General features: G+C 46.7%; 1 protein-coding gene across 7 annotated transcripts in view; it reads right to left on the reverse strand.

Annotated features, from left to right (window-relative positions):
• Window positions 1–22,273, reverse strand: part of LOC106582905 (nuclear receptor coactivator 3) — a 40,614-nt gene that overhangs the window by 4,217 nt on the left and 14,124 nt on the right. For 2 of the 7 annotated variants that reach the window (XM_014166512.2, XM_014166507.2), the window contains exons 2-14: window positions 13,652–13,715; window positions 9,636–9,740; window positions 9,175–9,335; window positions 7,216–7,316; window positions 6,882–7,056; window positions 6,548–6,748; window positions 6,076–6,162; window positions 4,209–4,352; window positions 3,855–4,002; window positions 2,117–3,635; window positions 818–932; window positions 424–657; window positions 77–307 (exon numbers count right to left, since the gene is read on the reverse strand). In XM_014166512.2, the coding sequence (XP_014021987.2) occupies window positions 77–307; window positions 424–657; window positions 818–932; window positions 2,117–3,635; window positions 3,855–4,002; window positions 4,209–4,352; window positions 6,076–6,162; window positions 6,548–6,748; window positions 6,882–7,056; window positions 7,216–7,316; window positions 9,175–9,335; window positions 9,636–9,721 (3,202 nt within the window). In that variant the 5' untranslated portion in view covers window positions 9,722–9,740; window positions 13,652–13,715. Of the gene's footprint in view, window positions 1–76; window positions 308–423; window positions 658–817; window positions 933–2,116; window positions 3,636–3,854; window positions 4,003–4,208; window positions 4,353–6,075; window positions 6,163–6,547; window positions 6,749–6,881; window positions 7,057–7,215; window positions 7,317–9,174; window positions 9,336–9,635; window positions 9,741–11,550; window positions 11,600–13,651; window positions 13,716–18,190; window positions 18,300–22,273 lie in introns of those variants that run through there. The other 5 variants (XM_045705118.1, XM_014166508.2, XM_014166509.2 and 2 more) reach the window with 5 other exon arrangements.

Genomic DNA, 22,273 nt, shown 5'->3' on the forward strand with positions numbered 1-22,273 from the left:
ACCAGTCAAACATCCACCAACAGGAAGAACACACATACAGCTGGTCATATTTACACAGACACGCGTCCGTACATACCCATTTCTATGAGTTGCTGCTGCAGCATAGACCTGGTGTTGCCAGGTAAACTGTTGGACCTGATGACCATTGGGCCTCTCATCATGCCCTTGGAGTTGAAGTCCATCCCTGGCCGGCCCACTGAGGGGTGTCCTGGAACACCCATAGGACTTCCACTGGACCTGGGCATCCCCCAGTCACCTTGCCCTGCCATGGGAGGCCGCTGTGGCATCCCCATACCCCTGTTCATACCTCCAGGGGAACACAAACAGTGCAGTTATTATCCATGAACTAGACACAGTCTAGTAACTGTAGCCTTTACACTGTTCCAGTCAGCTGGGAAGAGTAGTACTGGGGGGGTAAGTTACTTGTGCCGGCACCGCCCCGTAGTGGACACACACCCATGCCTCCTGGTCCAGGGAAGCCGTTGGTCATGCCTGGCCGGATGTGGGAGTCCACGTTCTCCTGTTTGATGAGCGTGGGGCAGGGAACGTTCCTCCTCCCCGCCAGGCATCCACCACCAACCAGGGGTTTAGCGTCCACTGAGAGAGCCCTCTGGAGGGGCCCCCGCCGGGCAGGCAGCATGGCTCCTCTCTCCACATCTGGAAGACACAGCAGAAGGGTCAGTACAGGCCAAGGACAAACACTCTATAGTAAGGATGTCTGGTTTGCTGCACAACAGTCAATTAAATGACCAACATATTAGCCCTTCTGGACTGATCTAGTCATAATTTAAACTACAATCCACTCATGCTAGTATACCATGGAAACTGTTTGGGCCATTTCCCCCTTCTTTTCCTGCTCCGGAGTCCGGTTCGGGATTAAACCCGGAGCTGGAATTCCTGCGGCCTCCGAGAATTGTTTCCAGGGTTTCCAACTGGGAAGAAAAACAAATGTTACTGTTAATTAACAGTGGAATAAATTAACAAGCTGCTCTTTGCTGAATAAATAATAGAAAGTAATTAACCGTAGGCAGGGCATACTTATTTTTTTCAATTGGTAGCACTGGTGCTCATAACTGTACAAAGTTAGGAGCACAACATAAAATTTAGGGGCACCAGATTTTTTTTATTAAATCAAAATTGATATAGAATATGAATTCTAACTACTTCTGAATTATGAATCACATGTTGTGCATTGGTTTATTATTGAAAAGCTAAAATGTTGATACAAATACCAGTAACTGAAATTATAAAGTAATGTATAGAATATTCTTAAAAAAAATGGTTTTACCCCTTTTTCTCCCCAATTTCATGACATCCAATTGATATTTAGTCTTGTCTCATCGCTGCAACTCCCGTACGGACTCGGGAGAGGCGAAGGTCGAGAGCCATGCGTCCTCCGAAACACGACCCAACCAAGCCGCACTGCCCGCTTAACCCGGAAGCCAGCCGCACCAATGTGTCAGAAGAAACACCGTACACCTGGCGACCGTGTCAGCGTGCACTGTGCCCGGCCCGCCACAGGAGTCACTAGAGCACGATGGGACAAGGACATCTCAGCTCACCAAACCCTCCCTAACAACAGGTCTCCCAGTCACGGCCGGCTGCAACAGAGCCTGGACTCGAACCAGGATCTCTAGTGGCACAGCTAGCAACTAAGATGCAGTGCCTTAGACCACAGCGCCACTCAGGAGGTCCCGGGAATATTAGGTTTCTACATTATGTAGAAGCACTATTCTCCTACTGAGATGCATTACAATGAAAATTGTAAAAGTCTCTAAGAGCGTCAAGATTTTGATGACATCTGTCATTCATTCAACACCATGATCATTGATCTCCCTTTCCTTCCTTTCTGTGCCCCAAATGTTTGGATATACTGGTCAAGTTACAAGGTTGTTAGGAAGAAAAATGGGTCAGATCTTTTGAACTATTTGGTTTCGAAACAAGCAGTTTTTGCTGTATTAAATGGTTATAGCATGACGCTAATGAATCTGTGCTGGGAAACAAATGGTACAGCAAAGCCTCATCACTACTACAATTATACAAAAAAATATATACATATTTTGTCACACTGGTTGCACTTCAGAGCCCTGACCGTAGGCACAATGTCCCTCCCTACCTCATCAGGGGGTTCAGCCTTGACCTGCTCCACAACAGGGTTGGGTTCAGACGTCGTGACCCCTGAGGATGCTCCCTGGGCTCCTCTGCCCTTTGGTTGGACATCACCCCTTGCCCCTTTGGAGTCGTCTTTTTTGAGGAGATAGTGGAGGAGGGCATGGGTCTTCTCCTTGGGGCTGTGAAGTTCTTGCTTCACCTCAGCCCCCCTCGCCCCTGGTCCCTCTCCTGGCCCAGCCTCTGGACCCCCACCATCTGTGACCTTCCCCGTGGCCTCGGCTGTGATGCGGGCCACCTCGTCTGGGGTGTTCCCATTCTGCAGCAGCTTGTGGAGAATCTTGTGCTTCTCCTGCAGGGACTGGTTGGCAAAGTGTGCTGCTGCAGCAGCTGCTCCTAGGCTCTGCTGTCCCACTGCAGCCGTGGAGGATACGCCTGTGGAGGGGCTGGTCAAACCCCCCAATCCCTCCTTGGACTCAAAGCCCATGAGAGTGTTTCCAGGGCCAGCCTGGTGGTTAGGGGACACTAGCTCCTCCGTAGGGGAGGTGAGGAGCTGCAGGAGCTTCTTGTGGCCCCCTTTGTTGTCATGGCTCTGTCGGTTGGCTTCTCCCCCGGCTGGGCCCTCACTGTTGGCCTGGCTGTCTGGGGTCACCTCTGTGGTGGGGGTGTGCTGCTGCTCTCCTCCACTGGCCAGAGTGTTGCCCGGGCTCTTAGAGTCTGAACTGCCTGGTTTACAGGGCCCACCGTGGCACTGCCCCTGCTGGGTGGAGTTGACGCTGGGGCAACTGTCAGGCTTGTGTGTGGGGGGAGAGTTGAGGGGCGAGGGTAGAGAGGTGCCCACCCCCTCACTGATGGCCTGGAGGGCACTCAGGGAGCTGCTGGAGAAACTGGTGCTACCTCCTGCGCCTCCAGGACCACCTGGGTGACCCGAGCTCATGGAAGAATGCATACCTCCTGGGGAGAAGGGGCTAGCACCGATTTTGGGGCTCCTCCTTACTCTAGGGGAGCCACTGTTCTGCTGGGGGGCATTTATCCCTGGACTGCTCTGGGGGGGGCTGGTCATGCCCCCCATGCTGTATCCCGCTCCATGGAATGGGGCCTGCTGCATTCCAGGGTGGTTCATCTGATTCCTCTGGTTCATTTGATTCATCTGGTTAATCCGACTCATAGAATTCATCTGGTTCAGGGAATTCATCCGAGAGTTCATTGGACGCATGGAGTTCATTTGATTCATGGAATTCATCTGACTCATGTTGTTCATCGGTTGACCTATTGAATTCGTCTGAGAGTTAATTTGATGCAACGAGCGGTTCATCTGATTCATGGAGTTCATCCCATTTCCCCCTGTGTACGAGGGGCCGCCTCTCTGTACCATGTGCCCCTGCTCTGCCCCCATGCCGTAGCCCCTGTTCATGCCACAACTGCCCCCTCCAGGGGCCATGTTCATCTGAGCGTTGGGGTTGGTGACACCCATGCCCTGGGGCCTCATCACTCCCCCCTGGTTGGTTTGGTAACCATTCTGCTCCCTGACAGAGAGAGAGAGAGAGAGAGAGAGAGAGAGAGAGAGAGAGAGAGAAAATGAGGGGTCAGGAGTGGAAAAAGTTGATTCAAACACTATACTCCACAGTATAAAAAAAATCTCAGTTCAATCTAAGCTACTACAACTGGGGGGGGGGAGTAAAATCCTACACGGACAGAGTGATATTGATGCCATGGCTCGGAGCACTCCAAGCTGACAGACTAACCTCTGTAGCAGATGGGTAGACAGGAAGGTGGGTGGCTCATTGGAGGCGCGGCTACGACAGAGCTCGCTCCTGGTCTGCGCAGTGACCGGGGTGCCGTCGGAGAGAGAGAACCGGTAAGACGGCGTCTCGGCACGGCCATGCAGGAAAGCTGGAGAGGACAGAGAGAAAACCATGAAGACGGAGAAAATGAGACTGGCCGACCAACGTGCTTATCACCTAGTGGTAGCCTTCGTTAGGAGCAGAGATGCATTGTACTTGTGTATTTATAGCCGAGTAACAAGGTGAAACATTGGTGAAAAGACATGGTGATATAGCAGGGAGCCAGAGAGGAGGGTTTAGCAGAGAGAGAAGTACCCTCATGGTAGTGGTGTTTGTAGGACCAGGGATGGCCCTCGCTGCGATGGAGGAACATCTGCATGCAGCGCCTCACCAGGTCCTCCCACCCTGGCCGCATGGTGGTGTGGAGAGAACTCTGCTGTTCGATCTCTATCAGTTTACCTATCAGACAACATCACAGCACAAAGGGCAAGGGTCACATGAACGGAGCAAAAAAATAAACGTCCTCTCACTGTCAACTGCGTTTATTTTCAGCAAACTTAACATGTGTAAATATTTGTATGAACATAACAAGATTCAACAACTGAGACAAACTGAACAAGTTCCACAGACATGTGACCAACAGAAATTGAATAATGTGTCCCTGAACAAAGGGGGGGGGTCAAAATCAAAAGTAACAGTCAGTATTTGGTGTGGCCACCAGCTGCATTAAGTACAGCAGTGCATCTCCTCCTCATGGACTGCACCAGATTGGCTAGTTCTTGCTTTGAGATGTTACCCCACTCTTCCATCAAGGCACCTGCAAGTTCCCGGACATTTCTGGGGGGGGCCTAGCCCTCACCCTCCGATCCAACAGGTCTCAGACGTGCTCAATGGGATTGAGATCAGGGCTCGTCGCTGGCCATGGCAGAACACTGACATTCCTGTCTTGCAGGAAATCAGCCATACTGCTCGTTCTGTGCGTGGTGGCATTGTCATGCTGGAGGGTCATGTCAGGATGAGCCTGCAAGAAGGGTACCACGAGGGAGGAGGATGTCTTCCCTGTAACGCACAGCGTTGAGATTGCCTGCAATGACAACAAGCTCAGTCCGATGATGCTGTGACACACAACCCCAGACCATGACGGACCCTCCACCTCCAAATTGATCCCGCTCCAGAGTACAGGACTCAGTGTAACGCTCATTCCTTCGATGATAAACGCGAATCCGACCATCACCCCTGGTGAGACAAAACCACGACTCGCCAGAGAAGAGCACTTTTTGCCAGTCCTGTCGGGTCCAGTGACAGTGGGTTTGTGCCCATAGGCGACGTTGTTGCCGGTGATGTCTGGTGAGGACCTGCCTTACAACAGCCTAAAAGCCCTCAGTCCAGCCTCTCATTAGCCCATTGCGGACAGTCTGAGCACTGATGGAGGGATTGTGCGTTCCTGGTGTAACTCGGGCAGTTGTTGTTGCCATCCTGTACCTGTCCCGCAGGTGTGATGTTTGGATGTACCGATCCTGTGCAGGTGTTGTTACACGTGGTCTGCCACTGCGAGGACGATCAGCTGTCCGTCCTGTCTCCCTGTAGCGCTGTCTTAGGCGTCTCACAGTACAGACATTGCAGTTTATTGCCCTGGCCACATCTGCTGTCCTCATGCCTCCTTGCAGCATGCCTAAGGCATGTACACACAGATGAGCAGAGACCCTGGGCACCTTTCTTTTGGTGTTTTTCAGAGTCAGTAGAAAGGCCTCTTTAGTGTCCGAAGTTTTCATAACCGACCTTAATTGCTTACCGTCTGCAAGCGTCTTAACGACCGTTCCACAGGTGCATGTTCATTGAACAAGCATGGGAAACAGTGTTTAAACCCTTTACAATGAAGATCTGTGAAGTTATTTGGATTTTTACGAATGATCTTTGAAAGACAGGGTCCTGAAAAAGGAAAGTTTCTTTTTTTGCTGAGTTCACATGGCAATTATATTCTTACTTCATTTTGAGCAACAAAATGTTGCACCGCAATGTTATAATCTTGTCAAACTAAACTGTATACTCCTACATTTGTGCAGATCCATAGACAATCCCAGAATAGGCTAATAGTGTGTTATTTTGCTCAAATTGAATGAAGGGAAAGAGCATTTAAATAGAGAATGAACATGTGAATGCAGTGTGTTTACAGTCATCTCACCTGAGAGCTCATGGCGGGTGCTGAACCTCTCGGTCCTCTCCACTGCAGTGACGAGCCTGGCCACACAGATCATACACGACTGCAGGTCTGAACACACACACACAGAACATGCTCAATCCTGCTCTAATGAACCGATATCAAATTGATTTATTAAGCCCTTCTTACATCAGCTGATGTCACAAAGTGCTGTACAGAAACCCAGCCTAAAACCCCAAACAGCAAGCAATGCAGGTGTAGAAGCACGGTGGCTAGGAAAAACTCCCTAGAAAGGCAGGAACCTAGGAAGAAACCTAGAGAGGAACCAGGCTATGAGGGGTGGCCAGTCCTCTTCTGGCTGTGCCGGAAGATGCTTGACAACACTTTAGTCCAACTTCCCATAATCAAGTTACAGCCACTCAATGTGAAGAGTACAGCAAGTCTGCATCATAAATAGAAACACATCTAACTGTGACATGACTGAGGAGCCCCCTACCTTCTCCCTCCTCCATTATGGTGCGGGGTTGAGTCAGGGCGAAGCACTGCATGGTCTCGTAGCGCTGCCTGTTGGGCCCCTCCTCAGACGGACCATGGTTCTGATGGCTCTGCCCGTGACCGTACTTCACCAGCATACGACAGTTAAAGGTGTGGCTCTTCTGCCGCGGTGCCTCTCCTCCCCATGACCCGCCGTTGGGTGCTGGAAAAGGGGACACAGTAATTGCGTTCATGCTGTAGGTTGGGAAGATTACCGTTCTGCAGTGCCACTAAATCAAAGTCAAATGGCATATGTACATGTGTTATTGTGACTGCATGTGTGTGTGTCTGCGTACCGTTGGTCTTGGGCAGGTTCTTGTGCAGCTCCTCCCTGTCGTCCTCATGGAGGATGTTGTAGACAGAGGTGTTGATGAGCTCCTCCTGTTTGTACTGCAGGTACTGTGTCACGTTGTCAGACACAAACACGATGCTGCCCTCTCGGTTCACCACAAACAGGAAGCCATCCAGGGCCTGAGCCAGAGGGGAGATGCACGAAATTCTATTATCAATCAATAACTATACTAAATGTGTGACCAGCTGCACATACAAGAGTCTTGTATGTCCCCCATTCAACATAAGGTGAAGCTAATTCCACTGCCCTTTGACCCCCAACCCTGTCCTCAGGCTAACCTGTAGCAGCAGCGGTCCCAGATGGTCCTTGTCAATGACCCCTTGACCGGTGGATGACACATCTGCCTTCTGGACATCGTCATCGCTGCACGAGCTTTTCCCTGCAGAGGGACAAGGACCCCCCCAGTCACTTCACAGTAGATAAGGTAAATCTAGTAACAATGCAACACACAGCAGGATATGTACACCCTCTGTAAACAAGCAGCTTGATATCCGTTGTGGAAATTTGAGGAGAAATGAGAAACATTACACTTGCAAAACAGTTTAACTGGAGGCCAAGATTAGCATACAATGCAGAGACACCAGTGATCCAGCCCACCATGTTACTGTAAGATGACTTACTGTCCGCCACCAGGAGGCAGCATTACCAATGCTTTTACAGTTCTAAAAATGTAACTACATCATGATTTAAAATGGAATTATGAGTCAGACATTCTGATTCTGGAGGGAAGAGATTCACTTGCAACGAAGAGAATGACAAAAAAATGCTTCTGGTTTTCAAGGCTAACACTAATGTAAGGGAAGAGAGGAAAGAGTCTGCCTAAATAAGATAACACAAGGAGTAAACGGAGAGGTGAAAGAGAGCAAGAGAATGATGGCTGGTTAAAAAAGGTAACGGTGAGAGGAGGACGGCCTTCATCATTTACTTCCTGTAACTATGGGAACCTAGCTGTACAAAGCTCCCGCCAGCAGCAGCCATCTGTGGCCCTGGGGTGGATTCCAATCCAATAATTCCCTCCCTTCCTTCCTTCCTTCCTTCCTCCCTCCTCACTGATCTTATCTGAGTGGACTGCATAGTTATAAGATTGCATATAACCTACCAGAAGGCTGGGTGGAGTTAATACAGCTTACACCGATCCAACCACTTCAGATCGGGGAAATGAGCGGGGGGGGGGCTGAGTGATTTATGGGGTTGGAATCCCTTACCTGTCCCAGCCCTCCCACCCTGCTCTCCAGTCCCATCCGTCTCACAGTCTGGGGCCTGCCACTCCAGTGCAGACAGATGAGCCTGGAGCACCACAGCCTTGAGCCATCACCACCACCACTCAACTACTGGTGTTAATTTCCCCCAAACACAGAGGCCAGGCAGGCCACGAGCCCACCACCTAGTCTCTACAGCCCTGGTTGGCCAGGCATCCTCCTGACCATGCAACCATACACTGAGCTAATACTACAGAAAGGATTTCACGAATGCCAAATCATGTTCTCCTACCTCCTTTTTTTTGCTAAATTCAACGGCGAAAACGTGCTGATATTCAGATGACTGCTAGCGTTAGCATTACACGGAACATAAACCGTCTGTGCACGTGTGCCATCGTGCATAAATGTATATTGTCCCCCCCACACCAAACACGATCACGACACTCAGGTTAAAATATCAAAACAAACTCTGAACCAATTATATTCAATTTGGGGACATGTCAAAAAGCATTAAACATTTAATCCAAATTAGCTAGCTAGCTTGCACTTGCTAGCTAATTTGTCCTATTTAGCTAGCTTGCTGTTGCTAACTAATTTGTCCTGGGATATAAACATTGAGTTATTATTTTACCTGAAATGCACAAGGTCCTCTACTTTGACAATTAATCCACACAAAACGGTCAACCGAATCATTTATCATCATCTCTCCTCCTTCCAGGCCTTTTCTTCTCTTGACTTTATATTGCGATTGGCAACTTTCATAAATTACGTGCATTACCGCCACTGACCTCGTTCATCTTTCAGTCACCCACGTGGATATAACCAATGAGGAGATGGCACGTGGACACCTGCTTCTATAAACCAATGAGGAGATGGGAGAGGCAGGACTTCTATTTTAGCCCTTGGCAACGCAGCCGCTCGTTGGCGCGCGCGAGCAGTGTGGGTGCAATAATTGAATAATATAGATTTCTAAATGCATTTTGCAACGCTCACGCACACTACGCGAGCGGTGTAGTCAGCCTGTTAGGGAGCTTGTACCTTGCCCTTTGATTTGCCTGATCTGCCGGACGGTTTCCTTGAGGATGGCACATTTGTCTGGCTTCACGTTGAAGTTGTCCATGTTGCCGAGGTTGGCAGAGATCAGCTCGGCCAGTTCCTCCATGTAGTTACTCTCCTGCTCCCTCCTGCGCTTGTCACATCTGCAGGGAAAGGGAGTGTGGGGGGGGGGAAAATAGGAGATAGTCAGATATGTCACCATGACAACCACACCTCTCCCTCCATAATGACCTGCTCTATACTGGAGTTAAAATGCTGACACCGCAGAAATCTTCTACATGAAAAACAGATATTGAAGCTGAGGGGAGGGAATTTAACAGAGGCTAGAGAGAAAAGGACACACTTTGTTCATAAGACAGACAAAGACAGGCAGTGTCACACACAAAGATCGACAGAAAGGAAGATGGAGACAGACGGAGACGTCGCTCCCGACAGTGACTCACCCCATGCCTGGTGTATCGCAGGTGGAGATCTTGCGTTTCCGTTCGGAGCACATGGGCTCCAGCGAGTTGTCTGCCACTTCACTCATCCTCAGTGCACGTCAGCCCCTGGGGAGACAGAGATGCACTGTATCCAGACCTCTGAGACTGACATGGCTTCGTCTATTATGCTACAACTTAGAGGTCCCTTCTTTGGGCGTCTCGTCCAAGAGGATAGTACATTAAAACGATTATTCCATACACTGACTTTTACTATAATCCCACGATTAATACTTCAATTCAAAAATAAAAATAGCAAGGCCGATTTCAGGGCGTAAGCTGGAGGTATCGAGCAGTGCTGAGTGACAGTGCTTTCTGAGGTCGGTTATTCAAAAAAATAAAGGTTTTCGATTATTTGGGTTGAATGCTATAACTGAATGAAACAATTTATAAAAGTCCCATGGTAGTGACTGCTCATTACTGCTTATTCACATTACCTTAATAAATTACTTCAGTCATGTATATTACATTTTATTTGATGACTATTATTTAATTCCAAGTCATCACATCTCTACAGAGCTGCTGTCTGACAAAAATCCCTATTTTGGTAGCGCTTCAATGTAAATAAGGCTTTTATGACTGCTGAATACCAACTATCAAATCACTTTGATCATGCATTTGCAGGTGGAGAGAAGTCATGAAGCAACAGCTGCTCTCTATATCCCCTCATGATCTCGCATTCTTGTCTCTTCAGTAGCAGGCATTAAAAGAACCACAGACCGGACAAGTAGATGCGCAATGGATGATGGGCATTGCAGTTAATTACCACGTTTTATGCTCTAAACTATGTAGAATATTGGCCTGTTGGAAACTACAACTCCCTACATCGCACAGTTCAAGCTGGATATGATTTATCTCTAGAGAAACTGTGCAATGTGCGCATTGAGCTCACACATTTTTTTTTTTTTTTTTGAATTAAAATAATTGAACTGACTTGGACAATTAGATGTTAAAAAAAAAAAAAAAGAGAAAAAAAAAATTAATGTGGTTAATCGCTCAGCACTAGTAGCTACACGAGTCTCCCTTCATTGCATTTGATAGGAGAGAAATCTCATCTGTTCCAGTGTGAGGAGAGACTGACAATGATGTAGTGATTTAGAGCCTCGGGGGAAAATGGGTCATCCTGTGTTCATCCTGCACTACTCCTCTTGCTCTAATAGTACAGTACGGTCAATAAACCCCCAGCACAGGGACAAGCTGGATTGTGTTCCTACAGAACAGAGATGTTGGTCCCAAGGTTAGGCTATACTGCTCTGTTTAACCTTACTGAACTGCAAGACACATTCACATTTCCAACTTCCAATTGCTCCCTGACCCAGAATCCCCTCTATAGTCGCTCTCCCCTTCTTCGTATACTCTCTGGCCATTCCTCTTCCTGTCCCGCCCAACCCCCCCTCTCTCTGAGCGTGCTGCAGAGTGTTGCTGGCCGGTCAGGCGACCCTGCCCTTGTTTTCCTCCCCTGGCCCAGCCTTGCACTGCGTCTGACCCCCTCAGGGTTCACACCAGAGGAAGGTAGACACTAAGGCCACTGCTCTTTTCATTTCCACACAGAAAAAACACTGGAGTTCATTGTTCCAGCACTTGAGACGTAGGCCATGACAGACACACATCTCAGGGTGGGCAAGCACACTGGCACACACAGACATACACTGGCTTTCTAACAAGAGCACATCATTCCTGAGTGGAATACTGCAGAACGGATGGGAGTGGTTATGCAACCTCAGTCCAAACTGCAGGCATGGACGTGTATAGCGCCACCTCTCTAGTCTCCTATCCATATGTCTCCACTGCATGCTCCCAAATCTGTCTTTCCCACTCCGTCTCGCTCTTTTTCCATTCCCCTTCCTTCCCTCTGTCCTCTTTCTGTCCCCCAACTCACCTCTGCAGTTGTGGAGAATGACGACATCAAACCTCAGTCAGCTTCACATCTTGAAAGACAAACATACGCTAGAGAAGTGCTGCTTGCTGGTAATAGAGACGGCATAATATATAGCTCACATGTATAGAGTATATAGGGGGAAAAGAACAAGGAAGTGGTTATATAGATCAGGGTTTCCCAAACTTGGTCCAGGGGCCCGCCCTGGGTACACATTTTGGTTTTTGACCTAGCACTACACAGCTGATGCAAATAGTCAACTCATCCCCCTGTGTATAGCCTCGCTATTGTTATTTTACTGCTGCTGTTTAATTGTTACTTTTATTTTCTACTTAACACTTATTTTCGTAAAACTGCATTGTTGGTTAAGGGCTTGTAAGCATTTCTCTAAGGTCTACACCTGTTGTATTCGGCGCATGTGACAAATAACATTTTAATTGATCATCAAGTTTTGGTTATTTGAAATCAGCTGTGTAGTGCCAGGGCAAAAAAAAACTAAGCGTGTACCCAGGGAGGGCCCCAGGACAGAGTTTGGGAAACTCTGCTATAGGAGTCTGCAGTGAAATGTTTTATTCCCTTGTAGAAATCTTTCCCCTTATATAGAATCTGCCAATCACACTGTGGTGATGGTAAAGCATTTGAACATAAAACTATTTTCTCCAGTATTTTGACAACCATGCTGCCATGGCATCAAACAGTATATGCATGCTTGTAACATGCCTCATTTATTTGTTGTTCGCCTTTATTCCTCAACTTTTTCCCCCAGTAAGTTTGTTGACTTTGAAACCTTGCAGTGAATGACGCTTAGGGAGATACAGTAGGCCTATACTCTGGAGAGAACGCAAACACTGTGTTATACCCTTTCTATTTCAGAGAGACGTCGACTGAAAACAGCAGCGCACCACAAATGAGTCACAACAGGCCTGGCATTATGCAAATGATCCTGAAGCAGACACTTCTGACAATGTGAAACTGTCCCAGAGATAGAGATGTTTGTTCCATCAGATACGGGGCAGATTTTAAAGTGATAGGAACCGAAAGCACTTGGTTTTACAAGACAGCATATAGGCTGTCACAGTTTGTTGAACTAATGGGGACCAAGATGAATGAAGATCTTGGGGCTTCATTTGTTATCCGTGTGTACATGGAGATTCTAGGATTTGCAGGCTCAACAAATTGGGATTTATAAAAAATAAAAAAAGAATTTTAAAACGTTTTTTAAAAGTTACACGCAACGTAAGCATGTTTTCATTGATAAGTCAGAGACATACTATATGTGTGCTCGTGAACACCCGTTACAACCCCGACTGGAAAACAACGTAAAAGGAATCGAGGGCAACAAGAAAACACCCTCATTGGCTGTATAATTTGGAGAATATTATTATTATTTTATTGTTTTAACGAACTCTTGCAGTGACTTTTTCAATCCAAAAATGCTTAGCAAGTCACTGGCTGTGCATTCTGAAATGATTGTCTAGTCGAGCAATTTAAAAGGAAATACTACGGCCCACACTTCTGTACAAAAAAAACGGTTCTTCCATATTGTGTTTATTTCTCCATCTCCTGCCTTGGTATAGGCACTAAGATTAAACATGCTATGGTGGTGCGCTCGTATCAATACTGTTGCTTACCCATACTGTCAAATGTTTTGAATAGACCACCGGTCCATTTACTTTTGAGCATGGCTTTGTTGTGTAGCAGGAATAATCTGGTCATGTCAGAAAAGCGAGACATGTCCTGTAATATGATTGTGCTTGAGGCCTATATAATAAAAGTAAAATATTATATTAGACTACATGCTGCTATGCGATCTCCTTACCAATGGCAAATGCATCAGATTTATCATTAAAATTGTAAAATGTTTTTATTAGCCTACCATTATTATAAATCCTGTGCACCAAACGCCTTCATTTCCCCCCTGCAATATAAATTGATCAACCACTACAAGCCGTGCGTGGAGATACGCACACTTCCCCGTCACATTTGATAAATACCAACCTTTGCGGGGAAACTTTTTTGTGCGCAGGCACCTTTAATAAATGAGGCCCCTTGAGAGTGAGGGGCAGTGTGAATGACACGGACGCTAGTGCACTGGTCTACTCACCTTCACCTGATTGTGTCCAATCAAAATCCATTCACAGTCTAGGGTCGCAATGTCTTAGCACAGCCTGTTATAAAAGAAAGAAGAGACCACATTAGCAGGTCTGCAGCATATCATGCACTCTGACCAAAGCTCAGGCTACAGCAGTTAAGGGCCAATGAATGCTACCGGAGTCAGACAGACAGGACTGTGACATGATAAAAAAAAAAAAAGTTGAGTTGGTGAACAAACATAACCAAGCCCAATGTGCCTCCTGAAATGTGTAACTCAACACAAACCATCCGTTCCATTTTTGGCTCCGTTTACTTTATGTTCACTGACGGTGGGAAAGGTAGACGAAATTCGAGCAAGTCTTGCCTTCCAGAGAGACAGAGACTAACATTCTCTGTTTTACCGAAAAATGGCTCTCTGGGATATGTTGTCAGAATCGGTTCAGCCACCGGGCTTCTCCATGCATCTCGCCGACAGAGAAACACCTCTCTGGGAAGAGGAAGGGCGGGGGGAGGGGGGTATATGCTTCATGATTAACGACTCATGGTGTAATCATAACATACAGGAACTCAAGTCCTTCTGCTCACCCGACCTAGAATTCCTTACAATCAAATGCCGGCTATTTTACCTTCCAAGAGAATTCTCGTCAGTTATGGTCACAGCTGTGTACATTCCCCCTCAAGCAGAGACCAAGACGGCCATCAAGGAACTTCACTGGACTATATGCAAACTGGAAACCGTATATATCCTGCATTTATTGTAGCTGGGGATTTTAACAAAGCAAATTTGAGAACAAGGCTACCTAAATTCTACCAGCATTTTGACTGCGCTACGTGCATGGGCAATACCCTCGGCCACTGCTACTCTAACTTCCGCGATGCATACAAAGCCCTCCCCCGCCCTCACTTTAGCAAATCCGACCACGACGCCATCTTGCTCCTACCGTCTTATAGGCAGAAACTCAAATAGGATGTACCAGTGACGAGAACCATTCAACGCTGGTCCGACTAATCGGAAGCCACGCTCCAAGATTGTTTTGATCACGCGGAATGGAATATGTTCCGGTCAATCCTCAGAACAACATCGACATATACACCGACTCGGTGAGTGAGTTTATAAAGAAGTGCATTGGAGATGTTGTACCCACTGTGACTATTAACCTACCCTAACCAGAAACCGTGGATGGATGGCGGCATTCGCACAAAACTGAAAGCGTAAACCACCGCATTCAACCATGGAAAGAGGTCTGGGAATATGACTGAATATAAAAACAGTGTAGTTATTCCCTCCGCAAGGCAATCAAACAAGCGAAATGCCAGTACAGAGACGGTGGAATCGCAATTCAACCGCTCAGACATGAGACGTATGTGGCAGGGTCTACAGGAAATCACGGACTACACACAAAAAAACAACAACAAAAAAAGCCACGTGACAGACACCGACGCCACACTTCCAGAGAAATGAAACACCTTCCTTGCTCGCTTTGAGGATAATACAGTGCCACCGTTGCGGCCCACTAACAAGGACTGAGCACCTCCACCCCTCTCCATGGTTGACGTGAGTAAAACATTTAAACGTGTTAACCCTCGCAAGGCTGCTGGCCCAGATAGCATCCCTAGCCGTGTCCTCAGAGAATGCGCAGACCAGCTGGCTGGTGTGTTTAAGGACATATTCAATCGCTCCCTATCCCAGTCTGTTGTCCCCACATGCTTCATGACGGCAACCAATGTTTCTGTACCCAAGAAGGTAAAGATAACTAAATGACTACTGCCCCGTAGCACTCACTTCTGTCATCATGAAGTGCTTTGAGAGACTAGTCAAGGATCATATCACCTCACCTGCCACCCTAGACCCACTTCAGTTTGCATACCGCACCAACAGGTCCACAGACGATGCAGTCGCCATCTCACTGCCCTATCCCATCTGGACAAGAGACATGCATATGCAAGAATGCTGTTCATTGACTACAGCTCAGCATTCAACACCATAGTACCCTCCAAGCTCCTCATCAAGCTGGAGGCCCTGGGTCTCAACCCCGCCCTGTGCAATTGGGTCCTGGACTTTGACGGGCCACCCCCAGGTGGTGAAGGTAGGAAACACCTCCACTTCGTTGACCCTGAACACTGGGGCCCCACAAGGGTGCGTGCTCAGCGCCCTCCTGTACTCCCTGTTCACCCACGACTGCGTGGTCATGCACGCCTCCAACTCAATCATCAAGTTTGCAGACGACACAATAGTAGGCTTGATTACCAACAACGACGAGACCACCTACAGGGAGGAGGTGAGGGCGCTGGGAGTGTGGTGCCAGGAAAACAACCTCTCACTCAACGTCAACAAAACAAAGGAGATGATTGTGGACTTCAGGAAACTGCAGAGAGAGCACCCCCCTATTTACATCAAAGGGACAGCAGTGGAAAAGATGGAAAGTTAAGTTCCTCGGCGTACACGTCACAGACAAACTGAAATGGTCCACCCACACAGTGTGGTGAAGAAGGCGCAACAATGCCCCTCCAACCTCAGGAGGCTGAAGAAATTTGGATTGCCACCCTAAACCCTGAAACTTTTACAGATGCACAATCGAGAGCATCCTTTCGGGCTGTATCACAGCCTGGTACGGCAACAGCACCGCCCTCAACCGCAAGGCTCTCCAAACTACATGCCTTCAATGACACCTACAGCAAGACCAAAAAGATCATCAAGGACAACAACCACGCGAACCCCTGCCTGTTCACCCCGCTACCATCCAGAAGGCGAGGTCAGTACAGGTGCAACATAACTGGGACCGAGAGACTGAAAAACAGCTTCTATCTCAAGGCCATCTGACTGCTAAACAGCAATTACTAACTCAGAGGCTGCTGCCTACATTGAGACCCAATCACTGGCCACTTTAATAAATGGATCACTAGTCACTTTATACAATGCCACTTTAATAATGTTTACATATCTTATATTACTCATATCACATGTATATACTGTATTTTACACCATCTATTGCACCTTGCCTATGCCGCTCGGCCATCGCTCATCCATATTCTCATTCACCCCTTTAGATCTGTGTAGTAGGTAGTTATTGGGGAATTGTTAGATATTACTGCACTGTCGAAACTAGAAACACAAGCATTTCGCTATTCTCGCATTAACAATCTGCTTACCATGTGTATGTGACCAATACAATTTGATTTAATTGGAGAGGTTCTCATGTGGAGTATGTCCCGCCTAAGCACAACAGTAAGAGTGATTCAGTTGGCTGGCTGATACAGGATGGAACAGAACCCACCTCTCTACTTCCTGTGGAAAGGTTTAATATTTTGGTAGAACTTCATGGAACCATTATTTCTAAAAAAGATACAGGAAGCCACAGAAGACAGCATCCTATTTGCATCCTCTCTCATGGTCCCCTGCGTCACCACTTCCTGGATATGGCCTCCCAGCCACTACATTTACATAGAGTGGGGAAAGGGACCGATACACAGACTAACTGGCCTCAGTTGGCTGTCAGAGTCCACTACTGCAGTACCAAGCAACTTTCCAACGCTAAGCTTAGCCATCTTCTGTCAGTTTCCTTGGTGACTTAGCTACTTAATTTCAACATTCACAGGTTTGCTGCCACACACACACACACACACACGTTTCCGTTAGGAAAATGGGGCGCCGGACAACATGACGGGGAAGATTTTAAATTTACAGTCCATTTGAGAAATGTACCAATGGCAATTTTGCGATTTTAAGCTAGATTCCTGCTATACTATATATTTGTCATTGCTTATGCCTTGTTTTTATGCCATCTGAGTGACTCAAACATAATATCAATGGGGTCCCAAAATATTTATTTATTGATTTGCAGTGGCAGCCACGATTTAGCAGCGGTGGTGCATATAGGGGGAACACTGCACACACTAAAAAGTAGAGCGTTGCACCACCTGTGCGTCCCTATGGGATCTTCCACACAGATCAAACCCAAAAAAAGGTTCACAGCAACTGAGCTAAAGGTGCAGCTGAATAATTAAAACAGAGAGAGGGTGAAAGAGAGAGAATGGATGAGGAACGAGAGATGTTCGGAGGCAGACAGACGGAGAGTGTGTGCCACTTCAAGTCAAGCACCAAGGCTAAATTGTTTGCATTTCCCTTCTAGACATGCATTACTTCAGGTCGGCAGACGATAAGCTGGTAACACAAGCCTGACAAGGGGCACACACACATGTTTTTTTTAATGAGAAGGTGGCATATTCTATATACAAAACAGAAGACATGAATATGATGGGGGGGGGGGGTACAGTAAAAAAGTGAGAAAGGAAGGGGTGGAAAAGGAAGAATAGAAAGGGGAGGAGGAAGAGAGTGTTGAGCTGAGCTCAAGAGCTGCAGTGTCACTAAGTCAGGATCAGAATAGAGGACATTCTAGCAGCGCTTGAACTAAAGCCTGTAATCTGAACTCTGAGACGCAGGCGAGCACAACAAAGACACCACACACTACGGACTGACCAGACCACAGCTCTCCACACATAAACATAACCGCAACATCGTAAGCAGACAAACCATCACCAACTGACCCACCTGTCTTTGGTCTTCAAATATGAAAGCAGTGGCAGGTACATTTGGTGCAATTATTCAACCATTTATACCCCCCCCCCCCCCCACACACACACAGTCATAAAGAAACAGAAAGGCATCTACAAGAGTTTGGGACGCCAAGTGCAAAAGGAAACAAGAGGACAGAATGACTTCCTGTTTTTCTTCAAAGACCAGCCCCACCTCCACCCCAGCAGAACACAAATCTTTCAGCCACTTTGGGACGACAACGGCTACAATAGCTGCTGCTCACACTACAGGAGCTTTTCTCCCGTTTCAACCCGTGTCATATCCATTTTATACAGCTGAAGTTGACAGAGTGCACATCAACAAATCCTTTGTTTTGTTTTCGCATCCATGTAAACACGTGACCGAGTTCGCTACATAATCGGAACAGTTCTATCCATTTGTGAAAACACACGATTCATGAAAATAGTGTGAGCGAGACAGAGAACTGTGACTTATGATAAAGAAAGACAGAGAAATATGATTCACAAACGGGACTGAAGTACAGCGAGGCAGACATGCCAAGCATGTGAAAACATGTGCAGACTTCTAAAAAGTTACGCTGTAAAACTGTAAGAAAGACTCCATTATCCAGTCGGAAGCGGACTGGCAGCTCGGAATTCCAGCCAAGCCCTGAGCATGGGGGGGGGGGAGACGACTAACTGTTCTCGCAGTCTGCACTTGAGGGCAGGACAGTCCGGAGACGGTCCCTCTGTCCATCCCAAGAGAGTTGCGTTATAAAAACTCAACAAGGAAAAATCTGTCAATTGAAATAAATTCATCAGGCTCTAATCTATGGATTTCACATGACTGACTACAGATATGCAGCTGTTGGTCAGACAACTTAAAGTCAAAAATAAAATAGGGGCGTAAATCAGAAAAATCTGTCAGTATCTGGCGTGACCCCCATTTGCCTCATGCAGCATCTCCTCTGCATAGAGTTGATCAGGCTGTTGATTGAGGCCTGTGGAATGTCTTCACTCCTCTGTGTGGCTGTGCGAAGTTGCTCGATAGTGGCAGGAACAGGAACACACTGTCGTACACGTCGACCCAGAGCATCCCAAACATGCTAAATGGGTGACATGTCTGGTGAGTATGCAGGCCATGGAACAACGGGGACATTTTCAGCTTCCAGGAATTGTGTACAGATCCTTGCGACATGCTGAAACATGAGGTGATGATGGCGGGTGAATGGCATGACAATGGGCCTCAGGATCTCGTCAAGGGATCTTTGTGCATTCAAATTGCAATTGTGTTGGTAGCTTATGCCCGTCTATACCATAACCTCATCATGGGGCACTATGTTCACAACAGAAAACTGTTCGCCCACACAACGCCATACACGTGGTCTGCAGTTGTGAGGCCGGTTGGACATACTGCCAAATTCTCAAAAATAACATTGGAGGCGGCTAATGGTAGAGAAATGAACATACAATTATCTGACAACAGCTCTGCTGGACATTCCTGCAGTCAGCATGCCAATTGCACATTCCCTTAAAACTTGAGACATCTGTGGCATTGTTTTACGTGACAAAACGACACATTTTAAAGTGGCCATTTTATGTCCCCAGCAAAAGGTGCACCTGTGTAATGATCATGCCGTTTAATCAGCTTCTTGATATGCCACCCCTGTCAGGTGGATGGATTATCTTGGCAAAGGAGAAACACTCACTAACAGAGATGTAAACAAATTTGTTTAAAAAAAAATTGGGAGAAACACTTTGGGCATATGGAACATTTCTGGGATCTTTTATTTCAGCTCATGAAATCAACACTTTACATGTTGCGTATGCATTTTTGTTCAGTGTAGATAAACATACTGTTTTTGTATTCAGATCATCAAAACCAGCCCCATAGTACCACTAGCCACAGTTGCTGCATCCACAAATGCTCTATTATCTTATCCAGTGAAATGCCAGCACCTCCGTCAGACAGGAGAAAGCAGAAGCTAAGGTTTACAGTAGAGTTCAAACACTCCCCCAGCCTCATGGGGAAACAGCTCACATTAGAATAAAACAAGCCTTTCACAGTCTCCTATTCTCTCACTCAGTATGAAGAGAAAGAAAAAGGGGGAGGTAAGGACTGAAAAGGAAGGAGGGCAGAGATTTGGGACAAGAAAACAACCATACCTGTACCTCTTCAAAGGGCCAGGCCGTGTAACAGCCAATGGGCTCCTTGGACTTATTCAGAGGTGTGCAACGGTAAAAGGGATATTCCACTCTAAATACAACCCAACTAAATATGACCCACAGTAAGCATGCAGGTGTGTCTTCTCTGCCTGTCTTTCTGTCTGCTGTGTTCTGACGAGGTGCGAGTGTGTGCACATGGACATTAGAGAGGGAATTGTTGGTGCTGCAGTGCAGGGGAAGAGAAACACAAAGAGAAAGAGGCACAGCAGAAAGAACATTCAGAGCACAGCAGCTTCTCTTCTTGAGAAGGCACCCACCCTTCCACACACCATCATGCAACCGATAGAAACCCGACCATGGCCGAAACAAATGTGTGTGTGTGATTTGATCACGCAGGGCTAATATTATGCTAATGGCTTCATTAATCAATGGCCAATGAGCCTTTTATCTGACAGCACAGAGCGCCAAGCCTGCTATGCCTCCATTCTGCCTATTGAGATAATAACGTACCAGCTCTTCTCAGACTCCTATTGAAGAAGCAAAACACATGGTAATTTATCAACCTCATGAGGAAAATTATTTGAAAAACAATATAAAATCTATAACCACAAGTTTCAAATCGAGGGTAAATAATATGAACAATGAAAACACACCAGTCTACAGAGAGAGGAGCGTTAACTTTATACCTCCACCACCCAGGCTGGAGCAGTGTGTAGTGTTAACGGTGTTGCTCAGCTGAAAAGCCAACATTCATTTCAGAGCGCAGCGCATGATTTCCTCCTCGCTGGCTCCTCCCTCCCTCATGGATCTGTGGAGTAAACACAGGAAGAGAGCAAGGCTCTGTTCCACGACAGACCTGGGCGTTCCTGTGTAGCTCCTGCGGGGTGAAAAGTTTAACGTGGTTTAAATGTTACCTTTCCTCAGCCAATCGCAGCAGCTGAACTATGACACCTGCAAATAATTCCACTCAAAAAGGTCTGACGCCAGTTTCACCACTACCCCCTCCCTACTCCTTTTTTTTGTAAATTTACTCTGCCAATTTCGTTTGAGAATTTATGGGGAAAAGAGCCTTTCTGACAGAGAGAAAGAAGCACACGCAGTAGCTTTCAAATAAGAGGACGATTTTTCTTCATCACAGATAATAATATTACATCAGGTGACACAAGTTAAACACTGAATTCCCATAAGTAAAAAAAACACCACATTATAGCTGCAAGTGGTGAACTTGATCAAATGCGTCAAATTAGGTCAATCCATTTATCTCCACGGAATGGGTACAATAGAGTACAGTACATTACACTGTGCTCTACTGTACTGTCCAAACTTGTGAAACAGACCTCTATGATTGGTTCAGATTTTGTCCGGCCAGGGCGGACTGACCCAATTTTAACTACTTTTCAACGTCAGTCGGTGCTTAGTGGGTGAGCAAGCTTGTTTCAGTAAATGGAAAGAGGGTAGATTTCATGGAAAGAGGGTAGATTTCATGGTAGTAGGGATGGACATTTGAAATGATTTCACTATTCAAATAATATCCATACATTTTTTGGGGGCTATCCGATGGGGATTTGCTCAAACGACTCAGGAGCGAGTTGGTGCACACTGCTTGCTTTGAACACTAGATGACAGAAAAAGTTATGAGCTGAACATAACAGTATGCCAGTGTAAGGGAGGACACTAGCAGGTGACCAAACTGGATTTGTGGCTACTATGATTTCACAATGTAGCCAATTCAATTGCAGTTTCCAACTTCGTAACAGAATTACAGTTTTAAATCACTTAACTTGAAATCAGTACAAACAATATGGTTGGTAGTTCGACCTTTACTTGTTACTTCTGTGAACTTTCATTATCCTCCCTCCTCACGTGGGAGAAAAAGATTATTAAAATTTTTTAAAGGTTTGAGTTTTTGGTAACCGAATTACAAGGTACAATG

Source organism: Salmo salar, chromosome ssa22 (genome assembly GCF_905237065.1).
Source record: "Salmo salar chromosome ssa22, Ssal_v3.1, whole genome shotgun sequence".
Lineage (NCBI taxonomy): Eukaryota > Metazoa > Chordata > Actinopteri > Salmoniformes > Salmonidae > Salmo > Salmo salar.